Consider the following 12778-nt stretch of genomic DNA (forward strand, 5'->3'; position numbering starts at 1 on the left):
ATTTTCATATCCATATCCATCTAAGAATAAATATCTAAATCAGGAAGCAATATGAATTAGAAGAAATGAAAATCCCTATCGTCTAATTGAAGAGTATATGTATCCCCACGTGTTGGAGATACTAATTAACGAAAGAGGTATCCGTTCTTGTTTGCAACTTAGAGAAGAAATAAATCAGTGGAGAAAACAGATATTGCTTTGCGCGATGAAATATTTAAATAAAAAAAAGAAACGAAAACAAAGGTACAAAAAAGGGAATATGCAATCTAAATTGGGAATTCATAGAAGCAAATATTACAATCTTCAGCTATTACAACTATATTTTTATTTTTATTTTTGCGGAAAATTACCACTTTGAGTGTCTAGTGGTCTTCTATTAGAAATTAAAAAAGAATCTCAATGGAGATAAATAAAAGTAAGGGGGGTTAGGCCTTACCTTACCAATCATAATTAATGAGGTAACAAAACGACTTTGGTATATATGTTGTTTTTGGTCCTAAATTTTTGGACCTTTCACTAACCACAAACTTGAGAAAGTAATTTGAATATTAAACTTGAAGATCTAGGATCCCAATAAAGTCCAATTTCATCACCATTACTTAATCCGCGATTGTTGAACAATTTGATGCACGAAAGATAAAAGTCATCATTGTGCAATTTCTTTAAGAAAACACTTCCACCTTCATACTTCTTAAGGATATTTTCCTCCGTTACATCCCATACGTCAACATGCACATCACACCCATTCTCCAAACTTTTTGTTGCATCCAACGTCCAGTATCGAAGAATGTACTCAAACGTCTCGACAAATGGAATCACCAATTTTCCTACAATAATCTCGTCACCGGTAATCTTTTTCTTGATCTGCCAAGGGTTTTCCAAATCGATTTTTGGAGGAGGGTATATGTCTCTTATCTTAATTAGTTCTTTAGTCACTACATGTGGAGTATTGTTAAGTTTGCAAGTTTCTTCTCCAGCTTTTGATGGAAAGAAATTGTAAAAGAATGTCTTCTTAAGGCTAACCAAGGGATTTTGATCAGACATTGAACAAATTGTTGGAAGGATACAATGAAAAAAGAAAGGCAACAACACTCTATTTATAGCAGTAAAATCAGGTTTTAATTTTTATTCCAACCTTGAGTGGGAACATAGAATTCTGGGTGATATTTATTTTTTCTTGTCAACCTTAATTTTTATTCCAAAAATGGTCTTTTAATAATTATTGAGTTACCTAATTAACCAGATTTTTATTTTTAAAGTTTTTCTTTATACTTCTCTCTATTTTTTTTACAACTTTAAGTTTTATTCCAAAAATGATCTTTTAATAATTATTGAGTTACCTAATTGGCTAAATTTTTATATTTAAAGTTTCTCCTTTTATATATCTTTCTATATTGGCAATTGTATTTTTTTTCTTCTGTCCTTGAATATTTCTTCCCACGAAAAATTGGATATTGTTGAAGCATGTTTATTTCTCGTAGGGAAAAGGGTCTGATATACCACTTAACATTGTTATTTAGAGGTGATATACCCCTTATTATAAAAATGACTCATTTATACTCCTAATGTTATATACTCTTTTCTCTAACGAAAGAGAAAAATAATAATTTTATTTTTATTTTTAATTATCTTTTTTGTAAAAAATATAATCCATATGTGACATATTTGATCTTCCTTACATGTTTTTTTTGTATAACTTACATAAATCTCATAGTGTAAGACCTAAATTACATTTTATCCCTACTCTTTTCTATTTTACAAAATATCCATAAATTATCAATCATCTTGATACATAAGTTTTATCTGGATACATTAATTGTGATATATTATAAAACTTGTTTGTTGCGCTTATTATGGATATTAACATAAAATTGATTTTATTTCCCATGAATCCTGCAGATCTAATTGATATCAATCCATTCCAATCGATAACAACTTCAAAAAATTCAAAATTTAAATTTTTATCTTTTCCATCAATTCGAAATCACAAAAGTTTCACAAGAGCTATTCAGAAAGAGATGATGACTACTGAATTAGGTACTTTTCAAATCTACTAGCAATGATTTGATCCTTGATAGAGTACCTTACATAAATCTATTTCTTTCCCGGCTTAAAGGAATATTGGTGGATAACTAATTTGGGCCTAGCAATGAACGTTCCTAGAGAAATCATTAAAAAGTTGACAATTGTAATAAGAGGTCAAGTCTTCACTCATCTAATATAAGTTTATCATAATGAGAATTATCAGTTGATTACAAATAGGATCTATAGATTTGTATGACACCTCGGTTATTGTGATTTCTTCATCTGGTATGTTAGGTTACAAATAATGCTCTGTAGTTCAATATCAATATGCATTTACAGTTGTTCAGTGAAACCTATTCTTGGGAAGGATACCTTTAGATCAAGAACTCATATGTACATCATGGGAAGTGGATGTGTATGTATATAAGAAGAAAGAGTGATTTTTCATATGGTGTTTGTGTCATTAATTCATTGGCTTCTTATCCGACGAAAGAATTATCTTTTTTATTATCTTATCCATTACCGACTGTTCAACCACTTCATCTACCATTCCCTCTGCCCTCTCTTTCATTGGTATATAATATCTTTTCAATGTATCATTGTTATAGTTTTGTTTTATCGTTTTGATCTGAATATATAAGTCATCATATTATGATGTGGTCATAGTTTTGTATTCGGATGTGATTTATATAAAATGTATCATCATAATATATTGTATATGATACATGCAATAAATGGATTAACAATTCAGATGGATAAGTTACATTTTGAAATATCAAGCATGTGTATCAAAGATTTTTATTATCAGGTTATTATTGTGTATATTGTACATATAAATAGTGTAACAATTAAGATATTTAAATGGGAAAATTGTATATAATAGCAAACTATTAATTCAAATTGAATGTTATAAATATACTTTGATTTAATTGTACCCTATAGCAAACTACAGCTATTTTCGCCACTCTCCGTGGTGGAATCTCTTGCCACTCTCGTTTGGTGATAGTGTCGCTCGCCTCTCTCGCTTTTTATACAAACATAAATGTATAAAATGTGTTTGTGTTTGTATAAAGCGAGAGGAAATTGTATAAGTACATATATTTTCGTTTCTCTCTTTTCCTTATCCCAGATTTCTCTCGCCACTCTCCCTAATCTCACTTGCTACCTTCACCTCTCTCGCTTATACAAACAGAAACGAAATATATAAATTGTGTTTCTATTTTTATAAAGCGAGAGAAACTCGCATATACATATGCAAATACATATATTTTCGTCCTATACACTTATAATTATACAATAAAAATACTACCCTGCCCAGTTTCTTTTGTCTTTCTCTCTTTCTCGTTTTATACAAATTCAAATTGTATATAAATTCTCTCTTTCTCGTTTTATACAATTCGATTCAATTGTATATTCCCTGTCCAAGTCTCTTTTGTCTTTCTCTCTTTCTCATTTTATACAAATTCAAATTGTATATACTCCTCTTATACACTTATAATTATACAATACAAATATTTCCCTGCCCAAATCTCTTTTGTCTTTCTCTCTTTCTCGTTTTTTACAAATTCAAATTATATATAATTTCTCTCTTTCTCGTTTTATACAATTCGTTTCAATTGTATACATATATATGTTTTCTATTGAGCGCAACTATGCAAACTTTGCTATAACATACAAATTGAATTTTATGTTTGCTATATGTGAAAGTTGCTCTATTTAAATTACTTGTTTTGACTAAGATAAATGTGGATGATACATTAATATATATATCAGTCTTGGATTTTTGTGAGTGGTTGTATCATTGATAATTTTAATGAACTTAGTACATGTTATAAGATGATTATCAAATTCTGTCGATATGTGTTAGTTCGTTGTTAGATACGTGTTGCTTTGAAAGTTGAAAAAAATTGTATATCATATTATGTATCACTGAATTTTTTAATGTTTGCATATTGTATAATGTCGTATGAGTTTTTGTGTGTCAAGATTATTATGGGTAATATGTACAGATACATCGCATTGTAAGTTGAATAACACTGAACAAATATTAAAGAGTGTAGATACAAAACACACAATCGATTTGTCATTGTGTATACAACATTTTAAATTTGAATAAGATTTTGATGACACATTGAAAAACTTGATACATGCAAATTATACATTGGGAAGTGTATATGTATTAAGTACATTTATATTGAATATAATAAAACTAATCGAAGATTCAACAACATTAGGGTTACGTATCAACACCTTAGTTATGAATATGATACATTGTATAAAACAAGAATGAATGTGGAATCATATGTATCTGGAGAAAAGGATAAAAACAAAAAAAAGAAAAAAGAAAAAAGGACAATTGAGAATATGAAAAATACCTAATTCAGTGGTTTAACTTTGATTGACTATATAGAAAAACTTCTTTTGAAATTCAAATTGAGATGAAAATTATAACTGATAAGATTATGCAATGAAGTTAGAAGAGATTAAAGGAGTAAAAAATGCATAGAAATTGGACTCCTTTTTAAAATGGTTGGATCGAGATAGAAAAGTTTGAAAATAAAATTGAGATAATGATTTGTAATTGAAAATGTAACAGAGTGAATTTAGGGAGGAAAAAAATGAATGGGATGAGACATGGTGACATGTGTGAGGTAAAAGATAATTATGTATCTGGCAGATTTGTTATTTAAGTGAAATAAGAGATTTAAGTAATTTTTTAAAAAGTAGAGAAAAATAGACAATAAAGAACTTTTAGTTGTGCATTTCAGTTATTTTTTCTTTTTTCTGTTATTTTTCAATGACTAATTTAAATTTATTATTTTAATGGTCTAATTATTTTGTTTCACTAATTTTCTTGTGAAATTTATTATAGATGCCCCCATTCTTTTTTATAAATATACATACTAAATTACAATACTCGCAAAAAGACCATTTTTATTTTTTTTCTTTACACTAAAAAAATGAAAGAAAAAACTAAGAAACCGAAACAATGATAATCAAAGAAGTCAAAAAATAATTTATATGTGAAAATTTTTAAAATACAACTTGAACTTTACTATAATTATCCTATACATCCCCGCATGATTTTTTTATTTAAAAAATTAAAGTAAAAAAAACAAACTTAAAACTATTTTTTTCCACTTATGTTAGATGATGGGTATATGTGAGGTCCTTTTGTAAAGGTAAGGGTATATGTGAGTCATTCATATACTGTAAGCGCACATATGAGACATTTTATAAGGAGGGGTATACCAACTCTAAATGACAAAGTTGAGGGGTATATCGGACGCTTTACTCTTTCCAAAAAAAAATAATAATTAGAAATCGAACGTTAACCAGCAAAGTAAAGTTTAGATAGTAAATAAACTCAACAGTCTCTAATCTGAAGTTTGAATATTTAAATATATCAAATCTAAAATTGAATTTACTGAAGTTTGACAAGGACGAAAAAATAATTAAATGGTGTTTTGGTTTTATAAATTTAAAAGGTATTTTCATTAAATGAAAATTACTAGGTGTAACAAAAACTAAACTAAAATAATAAGGATGCATTTAATTAAGTCAAAAATACATTGAATTTCATGCATATATTTGTCTTTTTTGTTCTTTATATTTCACCTTGTTTTCTCCTCCATTTTCAAGAACCAAAACAACTATCTTTCTCCTTCCATTTTCACTTAGTTAAATCCAAGAAAAAAAGTTGAGCATCCATAAGACCAAAAACCATCTTCTCCAATCGTCCATTTTCATCTTCTCTGATCCCGTTATCTTCTTCTCAGTTGCTAAAATCGTTACAAAAAGCAGAAAAATCCATCAACAAAATCCCTGTCTAGTTCCAATTCATTTGTCTAACTCAAACTCTTGATTTCACTTCCAATTTCAGTTAAGTTCCAAATTCTAACTATACCCTTAAATCTGATTTGATCCTCAATCATTTCCATCTCCTACTATGAATAGAAGACGAGGTAGATCTGACAGTAAATAGTCTTTAGATTAGGTATCCAGTGGTTTTCTCGGTAATGTCAATGAAGAACGATCAACATTGGTTTCTTCATCTTCTTCAGGTAAAGTTAGCAAAACTCAAGTGAAAAGTTCTGATTTTTCTATTAGAAAGTTGATTCTAAAGTGGTTAGAAGTAAAATTCGAGAAGGGGAGTTATTCCAGATGAGATTATTTGTATATAAAAAGAGTCAATTTCTGAGGCTTTAGTTGCATTGATGGTTGAATTTTCGTCTAACTCGTTAAAGGATGAAAAAATTTAATCTAGGGTTGTTGGTGTGGTTGGCAGGATATACCAATGTCACTATATTTTAGTTAGGACACATTATTACAAAATGGCGTGAAAATGTTTCGATTTGGGTGACAAAAGATATGTTTGGTAATGTTATACATGAATGGTGTAGTGAGTTATTAAATTCTGCCTATAACTATTTGTTATCATACATATATAGTAATTTTGTGTTGGCAGTGACAATTAAGAACATGATTCCAGCTGCGCCAAGTAAAGACATAGTGATTGTTATTGGGGTAAGTCTTTCTTGGTTGGCGACTGTATGATAATTGATGTTATTTGGGTTTGAGGTTATTGTTTTGGAGGGACGAAAGCGTGCAGGTGGTAGGTGTATACAAAAAATATGGAATGAGGAAATAAGGTGGTAGTTGTTGATCTAAGAGGGAGTGTTTTGACAGGTACACTAGGAAATCTACTTTGTTTGTTGGCTTAACGGTTGTCGTATACACTTCTAGATCAATGTCCATTCTGTCTTGCTGATGGAAAGCCCGTAGATAAGTATTTGGATAAAAAAGGTGAAGGCTGCTTACTATGCACTTTTGGACAAGACAAGAAAGGCTAGACAAGAATTATCTCTAGTTATTTCTCTTGGAGAGAGATCAGAGACTTTGCAAAATGATTCTGGTGTTCCGCTGTATGTTAAAGAGATGATCTTTGTTTAACTGACATCTGGAAAATCTGGAATATGAAAATGCAAGTTTGCTCTCAGAGCTTTCATTAGCATCACGTGACCAAGATGACCCCTATAATATGGGAGGGTATCATTGCTTCTTTCCCAGTGGAAATGGAAGATTAATTCATGCTCAAGCTGAAAATGTGCCTATTATTTCTGGAAAATTGTGTATGTCATTCATTATGGTAGAGATAGTGTGAAGGTGATTACTGGAGCCAATTATTTGAGGGTGATGTGGCATCGCACATTGTTTCTCTCAGAGTTTAAAAGAGTGGTTCGATCACATTCATTCCATAGTTATCTCATAAAAATTGGACACAAAAAAAATTGGGTTTTGGACTATTAAATAAGGTTGAACTGCTGTTTTCGTATGTGTTTTGAGACTCCAATGTTGATATATTTGTTCATGTTGTTGATGATCCTAGTTGACTGAGGGAATTCTTTCTATTCTTCAACCATGCAACGGTTTTTGGCAGGCCTTTTTGTTAGTTATAGTCACAGGAGAAGCAACACACAAGTTTTATAGAATGGCCCCTACTGATGCAGTAACTAAAGTTCTTCAAATTTTAAAAGGTATAGTTCCACATTAACTTTGCTTTGGTAAAAATAAGATTTTGGTATATTGAAAGCAAATTCAATGTGGAACCTACAATTTACCTAAAATTTGAAGAACTTTTGTTACTGCATTAGTAGGGCTCATTCTCTAAGACTTGTGTGCAACTTCTCTAGCGACTAGAACTAACAAATAGGGTCCACCAGCAATCGTTGCATAGTTTTAGAATAGAAAGAATTCCCCTCGATAAAAAGAATCATCAATACCATGACCAAAGATATCAACATTTGAGTCCCAAAACACAAACGAGAATAACATTGCGACTTTATATAACAATTCAAAACCCAATCTTTTTATTGTGTCCAACTTTTTATTTTAGGCAACTCTAGAATGAAGCTGATAGAACGACTCTTCAAAACTCTGAGAGGAACGATGCACAATGTCATATCTCCATCAAATAATCGGCCCGAGTAGTCACCTTTACAATATCTCTACCATAACGAATGATATGCACAATTTTTAGAAAAATAATAGGCACATTTTCAGTCAAAGGATGAACTAATCTTCCATTTCCACCAGATAAGAAATTGTGATCCCCTCCCATATCATAGGGATCATCTTGGTCCAAAAATGCTAAGGAAATGTCACGACCCAAAACGAACTCGTGAGTGGCACCCACCCTTAACCTACTAGGTGAGCGAACCAAAAAATCTAAACCCCAACATTTACCAATAGTTCAACTGTAATTAACAAAAAATTAATGCGGAAGACTCAAAATCTGATTTAAGGTAACTAAGTAAATAAGCTTCTAAAGTTACACTTATCATCCCCAAAATCTGGAAGTCATCACATCAAGAACATCTATCCTCAAATTACAAAGTCTAAGAGTATTTAAGAAACCAATATAAGTAAAAAGATGGTCCATGTCCGAAATTCAAAGACATCAAGACGTGAAGAAGAGAATCCAGCACGAGCTAGGAATAATAACTCACCCCGAACTCTGATGTGCTGAAGACTGGCTAGAACTGAGGGCGAGTCGAAGTCGATGGCACACTTGCTGCACTCCACAAAATAACAAAGAAGAAAATACAAGTAGGGGTCAGTACAAGGAACACGTACTGAGTAGGTATCATCGGCCAACTCAAAATAGAAAACAATATATACCGAATAATAATATACAGTCAACCACAATACTTAACAGATGACAAGCATCAAATACATAAACCGTTGACAACAACACCATAATAGGTACACCATCAATCACAACATCAAGCACACCTTTGAGGACTCATGCCTCCACACCATACTCATTTGGAAAATAGGTTCTTTGAGTTTGAGTAAATTAATATAATTCAAGATTCCTTTCATTCAAAAATACCGTGTCGGAACGTGACACTCCGATCCAAAAATACCGTGTCGGAACGTGACACTCCGATCCAAAAATACCGTGTCGGAACGTGACACTTTGATCCAAAAATATCGTGTCGGAACGTGACACTCCGATCCAAAAATACCGTTAATTTATCCTTTATTAACACTGTTTTCAAATCATTGATATATTATTTCCATCAAGCCTTCTTTATTCAAGACATCACTTCAATAGAGAGGATTCAAGATTAAAATTCAATAGTCTCATAATTTTAGGCAAACCACACAATCATAACATACAACCACACAATCAAGTAATAGGAGACTTTATAATACCACTCAATACATATTAATCGCTATTTGGAGTTTATCTATCACATAGAAATAAACCATAACCTACCTCCACCGAAGAACTGAAATCAAGCAAGCTACCTCTCCAACGCCTTTGCCTTCCTTATTGCCTAAGAACCTTTTCAATTTGAAGATACCAAGTTTTAATGTTGCTTCTCTGCAGGTGAGTTTCTTCCTTTCCCCTTGAGATTAATTATCCCTTAATTATAATATATAAGACTAATTATAAAAATAGTAAAAGTAACCCACTATTTGTTATTAAATTATCTCCTTTAACCCCCACTAACTCAAATGCTACTCCACTAATTAATTTCATAATTATAATAGTTCAAAAGAAATACCCATTAAAAACTTTAGTGGAAGTCTGACATCGTGTGGGGTTACGCAGCGTGTGACGGTCCGTCGCATCGTCCGTCGACCTAGTAAATATTTATCAGAAATAATTCTACTACTTAAACCGACTAAATGGGTTGTTACAATAGATACCAATTTACCCATCGTTCGTCCTCGAACGATCACAGCAAGAAAAGGGAGGGCGAGAAAGAATACCTGGATTAGTAAAAAGATGTGGATATCTTTCTTTCATATCGACCTCACTCTCCCATGTGGACTCTTCAACTGGCCGATCCTTCCACTGAACTTTGATAGACGCAGTCTCCTTTGATCTCAACTTGCGGACCTCCCTATCAAGAATAGCAATAGGCTGTTCTTCATAAGACAGATTCTCATCAAGGAGAATTGAATCCCAATGAATAATATAATTTCCATCACCATGGTATTTTTCAGCATAGACACATGAAATACCGGGTGCACTCCTGACAACCCTGGAGGCAATGCCAATTCATAGGCCACCTCTCCCACGCGCTTCAGAACTTCAAATGGACCAATATACCTTGGACTAAGCTTACCTCGCTTACCAAACCGCATCACACCTTTCATGGGTGAAACCTTCAGCAAGACTTGTTCACCCTCCAATGGGAGACCTACATCTCCTCCCATACAGTGCCTCAAATGGGGCCATATCAATACTTGAGTGATAGCTATTATTGTATGAAAACTCTGCTAAGGGTAAGAATTTATCCCAATGACCACCAAAATCTATCACACATGCACGAAGCATATCCTCCAACACCTGAATCGTTCGCTCAGACTGACCATCGGTCTGAGGGTGAAATGCAGTACTAAGATCTAACCTAGTACCTAATTCAGCATGTAATGTTCTCCAAAACTTAGAAGTAAATTGCGTACCTCTAGCTGATATGATGGAAAGTGGAACTCCATGCAATCGAACAATTTCTGAGATATAGAGTTTGGCTAACTTCTCTGCATTGTAAGTCGTCTTGACCGGAATGAAGTGAGCAGACTTAGTTAACCTGTCAACAATTACCCAAATAGAATCAAACTTACCCAATGTCTTTGGAAGACCAACTACGAAATCCATTGCAATTCTTTCCCACTTCCATTCAGGAATGGGCATTCTCTGGAGTGTCCCTCCGGGCCTCTGGTGTTCATACTTTACCTGCTGACAATTCGGGCATTGGGCAACAAAATCAACAATGTCACGCTTCATTCTACTCCACCAGAAATGTTGCTTTAGGTCACGATACATCTTGGTTGCACCAGGATGTATAGAATACCTTGAACTATGAGCCTCTGTAAGAATAGTGTGAATCAAATCATCAATACGGGGCACACATACCCTTCCCTTAATTCTCAAAGCGCCTTCCTCATCAATCATTGCCTCTTTAGCCTCTCCTCGCAATACCATATCTCGAATTCGGCTCAGCTTCTCATCAGCAAACTGCTTTCCCTTAATCTTGTCAAGAAAAGAAGATCTTGCCTCCACACAGGCCAAAAATCCTCCTTTCTCTAGCACTTCCAGCCTCATAAAGTCATTAGCCAAAGTCTGAACCTCTCTAGCCAATGGGCGTCTAGAAACCTGTAAGTGGGCTAAACTACCCATGCTCCTTGCTTTTCTACTTAAAGCATCTGCCACAACATTTGCTTTTCCTGGGTGATACAAAATAGTAATATCATAGTCCTTCAACAGTTCCATCCGCCTTCTCTGCCTCAAATTTAGATCTTTCTGAGTAAAGACATACTGTAAACTACGATGATCTGTATAAACTTCACACTTGACCCCATATAGATAATGTCTCCATTGCTTTAATGCAAATACAACTACAGCCAACTCCAAGTCATGGGTCGGATAGTTACGTTCATGCACTTTTAATTGCCTCGAAGCATAAGCAATTACATTCCTCTCCTGCATTAGCACTGCAGCCAAACAAGAATAAGATGCATCACAATAAACAATAAAATTCTCACCTTCTACTGGCAAGGTAAGAATTGGTGCAGTAGTCAACAAGGTCTTAAGTTTTTGGAAGCTTTCTTCACATTCATCCGACCATACAAATGGAACATTCTGCTTAGTCAATTTTGTCAGCTGCGAAGCAATAGAAGAAAATCCCTTGACGAATCGGCGGTAATAGCTAGCTAAACCAACAAATCTCCTTACCTCTGAAACATTAGTAGGTCTTACCCAACTCTTTACTGCTTCAATCTTAGATGGATCCACCATCACTCCATCCTTAGAAACCACGTGCCCCAAGAAGGACACTGAATCGAGCCAAAACTCACACTTGGAGAATTTGGCATAAAGCCTTTTCTCCCTTAACAACTCCAATACGATTCTCAGATGCTCCTCATGTTCTCTCCTGCTCTTTGAGTATATCAGTGTATCATCAATAAATACAATAACAAAGAGATCCAGATATGGCTTAAAAATCCCGTTCATCAGGCTCATGAAAGCAGCAGGGGCATTCGTAAGCCCAAAAGACATTACTAAGAATTCATAATGCCCATACCTGGTTCGAAAAGCAGTCTTTGGCACATCTGCTGCCCGTATTTTCAATTGATGATAACCGGACCTCAAATCAATTTTAGAGAAGACACAAGCACCTTGTAACTGATCGAACAAATCATCAATTCGAGGAATAGGGTACTTGTTCTTAATAGTTACCTTATTCAGCTGCCTGTAGTCTATGCACATCCGAAGGCTTCCATCCTTCTTTTTCACAAATAAAACAGGAGCGCCCCAAGGGGATGCACTTGGTCTAATAAAACCTTTACCTAACAACTCCTGAAGTTGGGCCTTTAACTCCCTTAACTCAGTTGGAGCCATTCTATAAGGGGGAATAGAAATGGGGCGAGTATCCGGCTCCAGATCAATACAAAAATCAATATCCCTATCCGGTGGCATACCAGGAAGCTCTGCAGGAAACACATCCAGAAACTCACGGACTATCGAAACAGACTCAATCGAAGGTACTTTGGAAGTATCATCCCTGAGATGGGCCAAGAAAGCTAAACAACCCCTACTAACCATCCTCTTAGCATGAAGAAAAGAGATAATACGAACTGGGGTGGAAATATAGTCACCCTCCCACACTAATGGATCTGTCCCAGGCTTGGCCAACGTTACAGTTTTAGCATTACAATCTAAGATTGCAAAATT

At 33.8% G+C, this 12778-nt stretch overlaps 1 protein-coding gene and 2 pseudogenes across 1 annotated transcript; 1 reads left to right on the forward strand and 2 right to left on the reverse strand.

The window, feature by feature from the left end:
* Positions 1 to 516: 516 nt before the first annotated feature.
* LOC107019752 (B3 domain-containing protein At2g33720-like) lies at positions 517 to 1044 on the reverse strand. The gene has a single exon (XM_015220129.1). It carries the CDS (start codon positions 1042 to 1044, stop codon positions 517 to 519), a length of 528 nt encoding a protein of 175 aa, XP_015075615.1.
* A 6022-nt stretch (positions 1045 to 7066) lies between these two features.
* LOC114077210 lies at positions 7067 to 7579 on the forward strand (annotated as a pseudogene).
* A 56-nt stretch (positions 7580 to 7635) lies between these two features.
* The window catches only part of LOC107019754, a 12365-nt pseudogene continuing 7222 nt past the window's right edge, over positions 7636 to 12778 (reverse strand).

This window comes from Solanum pennellii, chromosome 5, assembly GCF_001406875.1.
Source record: "Solanum pennellii chromosome 5, SPENNV200".
NCBI lineage: Eukaryota > Viridiplantae > Streptophyta > Magnoliopsida > Solanales > Solanaceae > Solanum > Solanum pennellii.